Source organism: Hippoglossus stenolepis, chromosome 22 (assembly GCF_022539355.2).
Source record: "Hippoglossus stenolepis isolate QCI-W04-F060 chromosome 22, HSTE1.2, whole genome shotgun sequence".
Lineage (NCBI taxonomy): Eukaryota > Metazoa > Chordata > Actinopteri > Pleuronectiformes > Pleuronectidae > Hippoglossus > Hippoglossus stenolepis.
The window spans coordinates 10,557,334-10,573,496 of record NC_061504.1 but is presented as its reverse complement, the minus strand read 5'-3'; the positions used below and the strand labels follow the sequence as shown (position 1 = coordinate 10,573,496).

General features: G+C 42.9%; 2 protein-coding genes across 2 annotated transcripts; one reads left to right on the top strand and one right to left on the bottom strand.

The window, feature by feature from the left end:
• The first annotated feature begins 2,711 nt into the window (after nt 1-2,711).
• LOC118101794 (high-affinity choline transporter 1-like) lies at nt 2,712-7,431 on the top strand. The gene is given in 10 exon segments (XM_035147779.2): nt 2,712-2,819; nt 3,940-4,132; nt 4,244-4,357; nt 4,491-4,646; nt 4,879-5,027; nt 5,318-5,461; nt 5,558-5,711; nt 5,893-6,110; nt 6,640-6,827; nt 6,829-7,431. Coding segments are annotated over 9 exon segments (1,644 nt in total). The 5' UTR covers nt 2,712-2,819; nt 3,940-3,948; the 3' UTR covers nt 7,166-7,431.
• A 1,899-nt stretch (nt 7,432-9,330) lies between these two features.
• Nucleotides 9,331-15,287, bottom strand: si:dkey-14d8.1 (zinc finger protein 768). The gene is made up of 7 exons (XM_035147778.2): nt 15,084-15,287; nt 13,749-13,957; nt 13,140-13,229; nt 12,950-13,042; nt 12,623-12,733; nt 12,007-12,130; nt 9,331-11,841 (listed from the first exon to the last, which is right to left on the bottom strand). The coding sequence occupies exons 1-7, from the start codon at nt 15,106-15,108 to the stop codon at nt 10,148-10,150; spliced, it is 2,346 nt and encodes a 781-aa protein (XP_035003669.2). The 5' UTR covers nt 15,109-15,287; the 3' UTR covers nt 9,331-10,147.
• Between the last annotated feature and the right edge of the window lie 876 nt (nt 15,288-16,163).

The window sequence follows — 16,163 nt, the reverse complement described above, 5'->3', positions numbered from 1 at the left end:
GTTGCCCCGAAAAGGCAAAACAAAAAAACAAACAGTTAATGCAAGTTCAAATATTATTTTTCATTCATGTGCTTATATTAAATAGACTCATAATTTGTTCTGTATGCTTTGGCCTTCAACAGAACATGCACTTGTGGTCATTTGTTTTCCATGTCAGCCGTGCTTCTCATATTTCCAGCTGTACATTAGCCCATATGTTCCTCCATTCATGCATCCGCTGCATTCAGCCGTGGGCTCCCTTTCAGACAAGGTCAAGTCATCCCAACATATGACCCCAGTGACTAAGCACCCAGAACAATCCCACACAGTCATGTGGAAGTCAACAGCAGCAGACTTACCCTGTGAGCTCACTGTGGGCCGCCTCTCTGAGTCAGTGCGGTCGGCTCTGTGATATTCACTTTGGGGGGAGGTTTCCTTCAGACGAGGTCGCCGGGTCAGACGAGTGGCTCGCGATACCCCGTCGACGGCCTCATGTGTCAGAGCGGGAGTGACACTGGAAGAGGCTGGGGTCAGCGGCAGTGAAGGGTAAACACTGTGCAGCGTGGATGATGGTACCAGCGTTGAGAAAGTGGTGTCAGCGGAAAAGTTCCCCAACAAAATGTTCCGACTGTTGATGCACGTTGAGGCAGAGAAAAACGTCTGCGGTCCACAAATACTCAGAGATACTTAATGACGGATCTAATGTGAGTCCTATCTGTCCTTCAGACCCTAGTGGCAGCTGCTTGAATTCTTTCTAAGGGTATGTTAAGAAAACAGTGCATTCATGTATGTGTGATGTTTGTATAAAGCTAATGGAGTTTAGGCTGTAATATAGCAAGTTAGGTATGAGAACAAGTTAAAGTACAGTGTATTGTATGCCACAGATGTACAGTCTTCTCAAACAGGCCTTATCAGACAGGTGCAAGACTGAACTGCGATGTGACACACCACACACACACACACACACACACACACAACAACCAACTTCAAGATTAAAACCAGCCAGCAACGGCTACTAACAGTCACTATGTGAAGGCCACACATTCTCCCACATATTCAGCCCAAACTGCCCCTGCCCCCACCCCTGTCTAACATACTGCATTTGTTTAGAGTTCAGTTTCATTGCCATCTTCACAGACACACACACATTAATTCTTTCTGTTAAGGTACAAACATGGTGCGCGTAAAATCGATCCTTTTCGGGGCTATAGTGTCTAATTATATTATTAAAATCCTAACAGTTGTCAGACTAATTCTGCCAGGAAATACATCTTGCACCCTCACAGTCCTACCATCCTTGATGTAGGGATTAAAAACAATCTTCCAAGAGAGAAGAGAAGTTGAGGGCACCGATATTTTTGGCACGAGATTTGTTTTTGAAATAAGAGCAGGCATCTATGAATGTATAACAGATCGGGTTGTTACTCGGCTTGAAAGTCTGCTCTTCAGACCTGAACTTTAATACATTCTCAGGAGAAACTGGTAAAGTATAAGCCTCTCTCCCTGAAGGCTGTAGTAAAGCTTGTTTGATCAAAGAGTTAACAGCACTGTCTGTCCCCTCATGTCTCGCATGCAATGGAAAGGTCCACAAACTTGGCTCCACACTGCAAACAATTGTCATGTAAATTAACAGTTAACTGCAGGGTCAACTGTTAACTGTTATTTTACAGTACTCATACTGTAATCCACTTTACAGTGTGTTACCGTAACAAAAATCAACTGAATTACAGTGCATTGCTGTATTTTCCTATTTTCCCAGTAAACTGCTGGCAGCAGGGTTGCCAGGGATTTACCGTTTTCTTACTGTAACCTTAATTTACAGTTTGTCCACATACTAAAACACACTATAGTGCTGTATTTTCTTATATTTACAGTATACGATTAGCATCAGTCTGTACATTATTGTTTTAAATGAAATTCAAAATAATCTCAAATTGGATGACAGTCAATTCCTATAAATTTACCAAAACCTTGGTTCGCTATTTTGATGTGATATTCTGTACAACGTATACTGAATGATTAAGGTTTAACTAAAATGCAGCAACCAAAACATTTATAGAAAAGAGGAGACTTACAATAAACAAGATCAATTGATTAACCTTTAGGGACTCCGTAGTATTTTAAAGAGTTTGACAATTATTTAAAGAATGATTTTTACCTCCAGCAATATATGGTGCAGATCCAAATAAGGGGACTGTTGGGCCTTGGCCGAGGTATGAGCACTACTAAGGGCCATTATGGTTTAAGTTTTTAAAAAGTTTAAAAGTTAAGTTTAAGCTTTAAGATTTTATCGGCATTGTACATGTCCCACGTTGGACTCCCCGACAGGGTTTATGATCAAGCACATAGGGTTTTGTTTTAGCTTTGAATGTGGATGTCAAACGCCTGTTAGCAAGTAGGTGGAGCTATGTTGGAATAGCTAATTCTTGGTGGAGCTGCAACAAGATAAGGGAAGTATGCTAAGTCAGAGAAGAAAATGCACTTTCCAACTTTTATTGACATTTTGAAGAAGGAGAGTTAACTTCCCCCCCTTCTCGATCTCCCACCACTCTTTCAGGAAGAGAGATGAAGATTTCAACCCTTCTCAATATTTTCTGAAGCCACTACAGGTAACTAAACAATTTAATAATACATTTTTGTGTAATAATACATTTCAATATGTGTGATAGACACATTTTAATTTTCCGTTTATCTTTTATCATCCCTATAAATGTCAGAAAGTTTGTTCAACATATCTGCAGTATGGTGGTGGAGCAGCTAAAGAAAAAGCTTCGGTACAGAGATTTCCTTTTAGGAATGTTATGGAAGTTTTCTGGAAGCTGGTAAAAAGGAGAACTCAGGTGATGTCTTATGCAGAAGGTTTTAATGTAGACTGCATCAAGGAGACCAGAAGGTGAAACAATATACAAACGTCAACAGAGTTACATGAGCAATTGTCACCCCAAGTCTGAGGATGTCTCCCACAGCATCCCAGTATATCTTCCTCTACTTGCGTCACCCATTCTAACAGCACATCCATGAATGGCTCGAATTCCTGTCCCTCTCTATTTTACATGTAGGTGTTCGCATCCTATTGGATAGTTAAGTCTAAAGTATTAATTCCTAAATCCCATTGTGTCCTTACGTCTTGCCACTGGTGAAATACGCAAAAGAGTTGAAGTTGGTGAGAGTTGGTGCCTCTCTCTCTGGGGCACCCCAAAAAACTCTTCTCCATCTTTTCCAACCTCCTTGACCCCCACAGTCCCCCTCCTCCTTCCACCCTTCTACCAAGCCACTTTGTCAACTACTTTACAAAAAAGATAGATGACATACGCTCCTCATTTTCAAATCCACCTTCTGTAACATTTCCATCAACTTCATCTTCATCCCCTTTGCTTTCCTCTTTCATCCCCGTCTCCCAATCAAGTTCTTACCTTGGTAACCTCCGCCCGCCCAACCACCTGCCCCCTTGACCCCATCCCATCTCACATTCTCCAGTCGATTGCTCCCGACCTTCTTCCTTTTCTCACCCATCATGATTGATAAAAAAAACCCACTGTTTTATATTTGTTTGTCAAGGTGAAAAGAAAAATATCCCAAAACATTAAGAAGTGCAACAGAAATTCAGTTTCTTGACATTTTCTTTGCATATATTTTTAAATGATCATCTAGCATTTGCCATTAGTTGGCATACATGCTTTGAGACATTTTTAATATTCCATAATATCTATTTATATAATCAAATATAGGCTGTATTTAAAATGAATGGAGACTCTGGGTCTGAAAAGTAAAGCCAGCATGTAGGAGGATTAGCATAGCAAAGATGCGTCGTACATATTTATACACAGTCTTTTGTTTAAACCCTCTAAATCCCCTGTAAAGTGAAATCTGACTGTTGTGTATTTGCTGCAATGAGTGCAGTCTCTAATTTGTTCAACGGGAACATGTGAATGTTTGATTGTCTGGGTCCCACTCCGACAGTAATCGGAGATGGCAGGAAACTGGCTCGGGCTGCTGTCGATAGGCCTGTTTTACATGTCTGTACTGGGCATCGGCATCTGGGCATCCAGGAAGTCCAAACGCGAGGAGAGGAAATGCACGGGCAACCGCAGCGAAGTTGCGATGGTTGGAGGGCGGAACCTCAACATCTGGGTCAGCATCTTTACCATGTCAGGTAAAATAATAATCACGGCAATGTTCACATCATAGCTGAACGGGACATTTAGTGCTGTTGTAATAGCAGAATTTCTTTCTCATAGGCTGTATGTATTCTTCTGCTCTGCAGCTACTTGGGTGGGAGGAGGCTATATTCTGGGTAATGCTGAAGTGGTCTACGATCCAACCAAGGGGCTGGTATGGGCATTGGGGCCCCTTGCTTTCGCTGTCAACATGATTATAGGTGAGTGAGGTCTGAATGACAGAACTGAAATTGTGTTTGTTCATCATCTTGAGTAACTTTTGAAAGGCGCTTGAGGACGGACCAAGATAAACAAAGGTTTAAAGTTCAAATCTGTCTGTTTGCGTGACTTCAGGTGGACTGTTCTTTGTCAAACCTATTCGCTCAAAGAATTATGTCACCCTCATGGACCCTTTTCAAGAGAAATATGGCAACACAGTGGCCGCTGTTCTCTTCATCCCTGCTCTCCTGGCAGATATTTTCTGGATTGCATGTATTCTTGGTGCACTGGGTAAGTCGGACACAACAACTTCATGGATGCATGTCTTACAAATTCATTACGTGGAAAAAACAAAGGATGAAGTGAAAAGTATGATGCAGTGCTACCGTACCTAGATCTTTGGGGCTGCGATACTGTCCTCATGCTTTTTAAACATAGTGCAAATTACATGAAAACGTTTTTTCTGTTGAATTATGTATTATTCTAAATCTGTGCCTCACTCTGAGTATGTTTGCGTTCACAGGAGGAACAGTAAGTGTGGTACTGGATATCTCCTCGTCGCTGGCTATGGGCATCTCTGCTAGTGTTGCCATCACATACACATTGATGGGAGGACTGTACTCTGTGGCCTATACTGATGTCGTCCAGCTTGGCTTGATGTTCTTTGGTTTGGTATAAATACGTTTTGCATCAAATATGGTTGTTGTTATTTTAGGTTGTTCTTATCACATTGATGGATGTTCAAGTGTAAATTTTAGTTTTAGTTTTTTATTCATAGTCATTGTGAGTACGTTAACATGCTGACTTTAGTGTTGTCTGAGTTCTCCTTTCACGGGCTTCCAGAAAACCTCCATTATGCTTACCTCAAAGTACAGCTGTGCCAAAGTATAGCCAACAAAACCCAATCAATGCGAGTAGTATTTTTATCCCGAGTATCCATCCTGTTTTTCTCGTTATTTCAGTGGCTCTGTGTCCCTTTTGTCCTGACGAGCGCCTCCTCTGCCAACTTCACTGTTGCTGCCGTCACCAAACTACACCAGGAGCCGTGGGTCGGCAAACTGCAGCTGAAAGATTCGGGTCACTGGGTCGATGACTTCCTGCTGATAGTAAAGGACACCGAATGGCGTCATTAGGCATTTATTTGTTTCACCAACATTAACTCTGTTGCAGTCACCTAACTGAGTGAATGTCTTCATCCCAAGGCCGTTGGAGGGATCTGCTACCAGGCTTTCTACCAGAGAGTCCTTTCCATGGCCACTGATGCCCAAGCCAAGATCACCTGCTATGCATCAGCAGGAATATGCCCACTGCTTGGAATCCCATCAATCCTCATTGGGGCAGCGGCAGCATCTACCAGTACTTAGTCTTAACCATCTTATCATTGCTTTTACTGTCTTTAGTAAATAGTGCACCTCCCTTGGTATTCCATCATGGGTAATTGTTCTATTCCACACAAATCAAACATCTCTAACCAAATCAAACACACAGTCCTATTATTCATATGTTACTTTTATGACATCTGCTTAATGTGTGTCAGATTGGAACCAGACCAGTTATGGTTCACCCAGCCCATATGAAGAGGGCCAAGCTGGGATGATCTTGCCGATTGCCCTTCAGCATCTTTGCCCTTTCTACGTCTCACTGGTCGGTATCGGAGCGCTAGCTGCATCTGTGATGTCGTCCGTCGACTCCGCCCTTCTGTCTGCCGCCTCCCAAATTGGTCGGAATATCTTCAAGAACATCATCTACAAACGGGTAAGGCTATTTTATTGTCACCTGCTGTCCTCTAAGCTTTTTGGTTTGACTATCTGCGCACGTTCGACCTAAAAGTTGACTCATTGAATACATATTGACTTAATGTGTTATAATAAAAGGGATTCTTTTTCCATGTTTAACCAATTTAGTTTTGTTGAGCTGCAACATGAAATTTCTCCACTAGATGTCACTGAATCTTACACACTGCACCTTTAAAAGCACAGAATCTTTATTATTGTATTGTTACATGCTAATACAGATTGGAAACGCGCATTGATACAGCATCTGCACAGCCATGCAACAACAAGTATACTGTGACGGACTAGGCCACATTAAGAGTTTTGGTAGCACGTCTTCAGGCCCTGCAAAGCTGTGGCTTAGAGCTAAAATGGCTAATCTACTGATTGAATGATGGGAAATGAGTCAGAAACATGACACTGTAACAGGCTGATGTTCAGCGTTTAATTATTAGTGTTTAATTAATAAAAGTAACTTGATGGCTCATATGTAATTCTTTCCGCTGTTTCAGGCATCAGACCAAATGATTATCGTGGTGGTGAAGGTGTCCATCGTCCTGTGTGGAATAATTGCATCAGCCCTCGCCATGACATCAAGGTCGATTCACCTGTTCTGGATCCTCAGCGCTGACATGTATTCAGTGATGACGCCGCAGGTGACTTGCACCTTCTTCTTATCCCAGTGGGTGAACCAGTACGGGGTCTGGCTTTGCGTTGGGGATACTGGTGAGAGTTCTGGTGGGGGAACCCCTGATGGGCCTCCCGGACGTGCTGCCCCTGCCGTGGGACAGGATCCAGGAGGACGGTCACCGGTACCGATTGTTCCCTTTTCGTACCGTCATCATGCTCCTCACCATCGCGACCATTTTACTGGTTTCACGACTGGCTGCGTGTCTGTCTAAAATGAGGCTGAGAGCAAGTGATGCGGAAACGGACACAAACCTACATTCCATGGCACCGATCCCGACAGAAGTGGTAGAAGACGAGAGGTCAGAAAAAGAACAGCCTTTATTCTCCGAAGAAAACAGTGAAGCATAAACACTCATGGTGTTTAATCCAGGATTTATTTACGAGGGTCAAACAAGCTCTGACACTCGGGGATCACTGCATGTCTGAGACATGTGTTTAACAATACTTTACTGAAACACACAGCAAATTGATTGAGTTTAAGGCGAATGTTGGGCCATGGTGGACGTATGAGCTCTACTGGGTGCCCTTTATTCCAAGTTTCATTAAAATCAGCTCATTGCTTCACTGTACAATAAAGAAATGTCATGATAATAAGTCTAATATTACTTTTAAATATATGTGCTTGGAAAATCTTATGTCTCATGTGAGTCAATAAAAGGCTAAAAACGGAATGAATAAACTAAATGAAATGTGTCTCATCAGTGGGACTATAACAGAATGAAGCCGTGTGTGTTGCAGATAAACTGAAATAATGATTAAGTGTTGAATTTGAACATTTAAAAACATATCTGTGGGATTGAGGATTATCTGGAGAAATCTGCCTGGACTCAAATCCGAGGGTAAGAAAGGAGGCAGAGAAAAAAGAATAAAGAGAAATATCAAAGCACTGCTGTTAAGTGCTCATAAAGGCTAAACAACGTGGGGCCCACTCAGAGTGTGAGAGGGGAGGAGGTGGTGGCCCCGGGCCAAGTGAGGTGGAGATGTACAGAGGACGTCCTCAGCGCTCCAAGAGGGTTAAAAGAGGAATGCTGCCTAATTGGACTTTGAAGATTTTACCTTTGAACTCAGGACCTTCTGTCTCTTAAGGGGAACAACGGAGGAGCTTGTCCCACAACGTAACGACAGCGGAGCATCAGCTCAGCAGCTACCACACGCAGATGAAACCGTAGGAAGGTGCCGAGGATGACGAATGTGGACAAAAAGAAATAGAAAAGGTCTCGAATCAGTGACCGTTGTTCAAGTTCAAGTTTATTCTGGTCATTCCAGCCATATGTGAAACATCCAGTGGAAGTGAATTACATTTCTCCGGCCCCGTGTGCACAAACAATTAAAAGACATAACAAGATGCAGACTTACCTGTAGATCACAGGTGGAGCTGATGGGGACATCCTGAGGGAGCTCCAGGTGAGGCTGGATATTCGGCCATGCTCTCCAGCACAAGCTCAAACTGTCAATTAAGCAGTTTCTTTGTATCAATTTTAACAGGTTCTGATCTAAAATAATAAGACTTCTGGATATGAATAAAATGCACTTTACATAAATATAATAAAAAGAAAAAAATGGAAGTAATATAATCAAACCCTCGTCCACTTGCTCTGAGTCTCAGGAGCTGATCTGTGTGTCAGCAGTGAGAGTGCTCACCAAGCTGCTCCACCTTTCAATAATGATCCACGTTACAGGTGTGGAGCAGGCACACACACACACACACACATGCACGACAAGTGGCAACCTGCAGAATAAAGCAAATGTACCAAGCATGTTAATGTGTTTTTGGCAAATTGTATCTGTTCCAAACCCAGCGGGGACAGTCCGCCTCAAATTTGTAAAAGACAATTTGTAAAAGCAATAATTCAAAAAGTTTGTGACACTTTTCACAAATCATTCCTTCATTTCGATGTGTGCGCTCTTTAAGAGCGAGGTTTATTTTTTGTTTTACGGTCCTGCGTACGAGGACATGAGGGTTGTTCTTTTCAGTAAAATGTTCTCCATTTGTGCCTTTTTACTTTTGTTCTGATGATTGTGAAAGACTTGAGTTGTGCTTCAGGGAGGAATTGTTCATTTTGTCACTGTTTTCTTTTGATTTATATCTTGGAGCAAGCTGGCACAAGACTTTCCGTGGGGATCAATAAAATCTCATCTTTTCTTAATATATCACATTCACAGAGGAACTTTATTCTAGCGCCTTGGGATCAATATGAATCGACCATTGTCGGTAAACTCAGTCAACTTGAAATCTGTAATGACTTCCATGTGCAGATCTGAAAGGCTCCAAAGGTTCAAACAGATCATCAGTGAGATAACTCGCAGGTCAGAGACCATTGCCATGAAGATCTTTATATATAATATATATATTTATTAATGACATTGACAAGTTAATTTTTTAATAGTTTTAAATTCAGGACTTTTTGGTACTCTTACTCAACTAAACATAAGCCCATGTTATTCCCATTTCAGGGCTCGTGATGGACGCTTTGGTCCAGAGTTTCACAATTTAACAAACCATTAAGACGATGCCTTTTTACAAAGAGTATTTATTTTTCTGTAAAACATCAAAAACTAAAGATGCTGATACAAGGCTGCTCACAATAGCTTAAGTAAAGGAAAGATGAAGCTTCACGGCACACTTTACACAATGTTAAATGATTCTTGTGCTCAACCCTTTGTCTTAATTCAACACCGTTAGGGCAACACAACCGCATATATAACGCTGGATAAAAAGATGCTTACAAACACAAATCAGCCTATTTTCAGTCTAACACAAAAGCAGAAGCAGTTGTAACGATTACATTTCATGGTTAAATATAAAAGTACGTGGCTTTGAGGCACAAGGATACTGTAACAAAGTTGAATGTTTCCAAGTGACCACATTTCCTTACACAGCAGACAAATGATTGACAGTGACATGCATTGAATTCCTTGATTTACCAATTTTTTTTTTAAATGCTTAAGGTAGCCTCTAGAAAAGTGACGCTTGAAAAAAACAAAACATTTCTTTCTCTGTCATAATAATAAACAATTCTCTAAAATAGATCTGAAAATGATCAAAATACTCTATTACTACCTTATTGTTCTGTAAATGTGACAACTTTGAGTAACTCATTATATGAGGATTTGCTCTGTTACACATTTAAACACTGGACATAATTAGTAGAGACTCGGAGGGTTTATTTTAAATTCCATGATAAAAAAGGATATCAGTCAAAATGTGTTTTCACGGTGACGACTCAGATCGCCACCACAATGACAATCACATGATTTAAAGATTAACTTGAGCAGTAGCCGTCTGGACATTTTAGAGACTTCAGCCTCACCACTGATCAGAGGCGTCGTTTAATAATCATCACTGCCCTCGTCTTCCTCGTCGTACTTCCTCTTCAGGGAGTGCTTCTTGTGCTTAGCCCTGTGCCTGCGCTTGCCGGCGAAGTCGGGGTTCGCCTCCCTCGTATGCAGCTGCTCGTGCTTCTTCAGGAGGCCGGGGACGGAGAATCCCTTCCCGCACGTGTCACACGTCCAGGGCTTCTTGCACGTGTGAGTCCTTTTGTGGACGTTCAGATGGGACGCCAGCTTGTAGGTTTTCCCACACACGTCGCAGCTGAAGGGTCGCTCGTTGCTGTGCAGGCGGATGTGAACCTTCAGATTCCCCACCTGAGTGAAGCTCTTGTCGCATATGGAGCACCGGTAGGGCCTCTCTCTGGTGTGAATCCTCAGGTGCACCCTCAGGCAGTACTTGCTGGAGAACTTCTTTTGGCAGATCGGGCACGGGATCTTCGCTTTGGGCACGTGGTCCTGCTGGTGCCTCTTCAGGTCGGACAAATAGACGAAGGTCTTGCCGCACTGGGAGCAGAGATACTGGCGGTCGCCGATGTGGTAGCCCATGTGTCTCTTCAGCAAGCTGGGAACGAGGAATCTCTTGCCGCAGCGCTCGCACATGTGGGGGCGATCCCTGGTGTGCCAGCGCTCGTGGTTCGTCAGCTTGAAGGCTGTCGGGAAGTTCTTGTTGCAGTGCTTGCAGGGGAACGTCACCTGGCTGGTGTGGCACTCCATGTGTCTTTTGAAGTAGGTGGACTGCGTGAAGCCCTTGTTGCAGATGTTGCAGTAGAAGGGCTTTTGGCCATTGTGGGCGAGGATGTGCTTCGTCAAGCTCTGCAGCTTCGTGTAACACTTGCCGCACTGGCCGCAAGCGTAGGGACGCGCCGTGCTGTGGGTCTTCAGGTGGTTGTTGAGGAACGCCTGTGTTCGGAAACTTTTGTGGCACGCCGTGCACATGAAGGGCTTCTCTCCGGTGTGAATGCGCTCGTGGTCCATTAGCTTGGACTGATAAGGGAAGCTCTTATCGCACACGCTGCAGGTAAATCTGTCAGATGACGGCCTGATTTGCTTTTTCCTCGGTCTTATGCCATATCCTCCACCCAGACTGGCTGGGGGAAGCGGTGGCAACGCTGGAAGTGAGAGAGAATTAGTGGCGATCTGCGACACCCACTGATGCAGCGTGACTCTCTGAGTCTGGGGCTTTTGACCATCTTTCGTTCCTGCACTGCCTGTGTTCTGTAAGGCGGAGGGAGTTTTAATCGGAACTACCTTGAAAGGGATTGTTTTCAACGGCAACTGTTGTGGCTCTGGTTTCTCTGATGTTGCTGTTGCTCCGTCTTCTGCTGTGCTCTGTTCGGTCGTGGGAGACTCTTCCTGCGTGGAACTCTTCTCCTGCGCCAGATTCTCCCTCTGAGCTAATTTTGTGACACTTTCCTTCGCAGCGCTGCACCTGCTGGTTTTCTCACTGTGTCGCCCTCTTAGCTGTCGTCTAGCAGCGGGAGTTCCTGGGCTGTCCGCGTCCTCTGACATTACTCCCAAGTCTTCGGTGTCACTAAGGGAGGCTGGGCTCGTGTCCATGAGGGTGACCTGTAATGGTTTCGGTGATTCTGCTGGTGGAGGTGGTGGTGGTGGTGGTGGTGGCGGTGGCTCCACTGGTTTGGGCCGAAAGGCGAGTGAAGAGAGTACGCAATCGCCCACTGATGAAGAGATGGTAGCTGCGCAAAAATTAAAAATCTTAGTGAATTTCTTTTTAAATGTTTAACAGTTCAAATACACATCTTGTCTACCTTGTTAAAAGACTTTTGGTATAAGATCATAAATATGTCACGTCTTGTTTCCTATATTTCATCACATCTTAATACAAACCACCTAAAGTTTACCTTTAACACCAAGGAGTCCTTTGGCCTGCTGGTGTAGGAGGAGCGTCTTCAGGTCCTTGGTGTCGGGGATGAAGCCTCCACACGCCTCCAGGAGGCCGGGATCGGATGAGATCATGGTACCGAGCTGAAGTCGAGAGGCAAGAAATTGAAATGCATTTGCAGAACAGACTCTTAGGTTCGATCACACGATTCTGTTTCCACTGTCTGACATCAAGTATCTTTGTTTAAAATGAATGCACATGGTGTCTTTTCAGAAAGTTGTCCCCAGTTCTTTTATGCTAACCTATGTGCAATATATAAGAAATGAAATCCTGAATCAAGCTTCTGAAAAGATGTAAAATGTCTGCAATTAAATTCATAGCATATTCAATTTATTTAAACTGTATCTACATGGTAAATAAGTTTGATGCTGCATTCCAGCAAAGTTAAGAAATGTAAAGCAAAGTCTGACAGTAATTTATAATAATTGTTTGTAGACATTTAATTCAGATACTGTAAAGCTTGTTAAATAAGATCAATTATAGTGAGACTGTTCCTGTCTGCGTGGAAGTATCTTATCCTGCTTTAACAGCATCAGAGTAACTGTGTAAAATCCAGTGACAGTATGTGTGCATACCTGGGTCAGATTGGGAACAGGAAGGAGCTGCTCCAGCTTGCACACCAGGCCTGCGGTCAGAGCCTGCAGCGCTGTGTCAAACTTTGTGCCGTACTGAACAGGAAACACTTCCTGCAGAGAGAGAACAAAGTGTCAAACACGACAACGCTTTAATGCAGCTGAACTCTTGTTGACATTTATTTGCATGTTTTTCTACTTCCCTTGACAGACAATGGAACGAGTGTGAAATCTGAGCAGATGCGTGCGTGCTGTGATGCTGGTTGTTTAAGTACAGCCACACAGCTTCTGTCACCACATCTAAAGGAACTGATGACTGACTGTGGGTACCTGAAAGAAGCGCTTCCTTTCAGCAGGGTTTTTCAGCAGACTCTGGACCAGCACCAAGAAGTTGGTTTGACATTTCTCCACTTCTGTCTCCTTCTGCAACACAGTTCAGATTTGATTCTAGTTTCAATCCGTCATAAAGCTGGTACAACTGTTCATGTATCTCTTGAATACATGGTTTCTGCAGTCTTACCCCCGAAGAAGAGACCTTCAACTTGTTGATAAGAATTTGAATGGCTCGGGTATCCGGTGGACCCTCTTTGTGAAGCAAGTCCAAAATGATCTACAGCCCAAGAAAAGAAACTGATTATTGCAATCAGAAGAATCAAAAGCTTTAAAAAAACAAATAGTGTAACAGCTCAAAATAAAGATCACACAGTATTGTTTTAAGGTTTTTCAAAATAATAAATTCTTCTCTTAATCCCCCCCAAAAAACAATCAATTAAAGAGAGATGGGAGTAAGAGACAATTTCAAAGACTCTCTTAGCGCTCGACACAAGTGTTTTTTAATACCCAACACATGGAGTTCATTAACATCAGTGAGGTGTCAATATCATTAAGAGACAAATCAGGAATGTGATTTTAGAAGCCTGGAGGGCGTGCAGCATCAAAGGCTGAGAGTGATGGGGGGGATATGGGGCTTAGATAAACTGTCTGAGGAATGGAGTGCCAGGACCAGACAGCCGCCAGACTATACGTCTCTTCCTGCACAAATTACTGATCCTTGGTTTTGATCTCTATCCATCCACGTGCACTGTTGCTCACATAAAAGACATCGTATTGTCGCATGTTGGGCGCTCACCCTCGCTCTCAACCCCAGGATGAGCTGGGCAGTCTGCTTGAAGCCCATCAGCTCGGGAACCGTCTGCGTCACCATGGTCACAAACTCCTCCACCTTGCCGTACTGCTTCACGTTCCGCTGTCGAATGACCTGCCACAGGTACGAGTACGTCAGCTGCAGGGGGGAGGCCATCAAGCGGAGGGAGGTGAGGGGCAGGGCACCTCCAGCCCCTGTCGAGACAAAAACATTCATTTATGAGAAAATCACTTTTTGTAACCAATACGAATTACCTGTTTAAACTGGGTCATGTTAATATTTTATGTATTGAGGCCTTTCATATTGTGTATAAATTGTCCTTATGGGTGATTCTCTCTTTTATATATATATCTTGTCTAATAATAACTCAGACTTTGAGAACATGTTCCTGGTCTTCCCAGTCTACTTGTATGGACTAATGCATATTCAATGATTTCCTGTCATTTTCTGCCACTTTTCAAGCCCCTGGTGGATTTGTAGACAATTCTCCTTCAACAAATTACATGTGGAAAGATATAAGACAAAAGTAAAAACTAAATGTCTGAGTCTTTTAAATCAAGGACCCCTTAACTGACAACAATTAAACCAGACAAGATTTTTGGTTCTAGATTGTTTCATGGAGGACGTCTTCTTAAATCTATCATAGATATTTTATAGGTTTATTGATCTTTTATTAAATCAGCAACACTTTTAATGTTTATACACTTTACTTTATATTGACTGTATATGTTGTGTGTTTACAGTCCAGGCTCATCCACACAGACAGTAAGTCTTCCCTCTATCAGTGGTGTGATGTTGGGGTTGATCTGTGCTCAACGCAAACTCCCATCAGCAGCTTTGGTTGTGCAGGTGGAACAACGGGCTGCTGTAGGGGGCGCTGCTGTGCTAAACGTCGCGGTTCGATCCCCTGCAAAGGGCTTTGAAAGTGTGCACGTCGCGTGTGCGCGTGCAGTCGTGTAGAGAATGAGCGCCAATCTGCAGCAGAGCTCGAGTCAAACTCCCAAACACCCGCAGAAGCACAGTGCTCGGCTGCATGTGGAGTCAGAGAAGCTCATGATACACGATGCTGCCGCGGGTCGGTGCATCCGGAAGCACCAGGATTTCATTTGAAATCAAAGCTAAAGCTAGCTCGCTAACTACCACACACACACTTAGCCCGGATATAACCGCACAGACTCGGCTGTATTCTCGCAGATCAGCGGCTACGAGCCAGCGGAGGTGTCTCATTCACCGATGATCGCACATGTTGCATCTTATTTCCTCCACCGCTCTCCCGGCGGCGGCTGCTGTTAGCTGGCTAGCGTTAGCTTAGCAACTTACCTGCTGTATCGGAGCGTTTCTCCATCGCGTGAACAGGAAGTGGCGCTAACACATGTCAACCAGCCCGCGGCACCGTGGACGTTCGCCGTGATGTCGCTCACACCGAATTATAACGTTAAAAAGGATTTAACCGTCTTTCTTCGCTACGTCAAGCCAGGAAGAATAATGGCGACCGCTGGGCAGCGGCTTTCCAAAACAAAAGTCCAAAAGCTTCCGGCGGATGTAGCTGTATAAAATAAAAGCACCGTATTTTGAAATGTTGAGTTGAGGGACCTAAAGTTGTAATGTAATGATTGTGTGTGTAAAATCATCATATAGTATAACATGTAGTAGTTAATATTTACCATTTAGTCAAATGTTTAATAATTATATGTTGCCTTGTTGAATGGTTTTGTTTTTATTTACTCACGTCTACATCCTTCCTATTTTTAATAAGACTAACATTGTAATAAAGTCAAATGTCCAATCACAACAATAGAGTTCAACATTCAAACCATCAACACAGCTTTATTACTACAAATTTTATTGATGTCGGTATTGGCATTAATGTCATATGTGTTATACGTTTCACTGTATATATTCTGTTTACATTGTATATATACTTTTTATATTTTCCTTGTGTTTGTATTGCATGTTTACTTATTAATTACTTTACTGAGTCTCCTCTTTTCTGCTGCAACACAGTAAATTTTCCTGTTGCGGGACCAATAAAGGAATCTTATCTTATCTTGTCGTATTAGTGTAATCCAGTGGTTCGCATGCCAGGAAGCATGGATGAGCAGAGGAAAATATAAAGTGACACCAAGTTGCATTAATATGTTAAATATGTATTAATATGTTATGAAAAATAGACAGAAAAGTTTGCATGATGCTGTCGTGTTGACCTTTACCTCACAACCACGGAATTTGGACCCTTTTTTTTTCTTCAATTAATTGCTTCCCTATGATTATTAATGAGTGACAGGAAACTGTGGGGTCTGGTGGTTTGATAGCCACTGGTTTAATTCATAAATAAATATCAAATATCTCTGTCAGTGAATGTGTCTCTCTTTTTTTATCCTGTATAAGGTCAAATAGTCA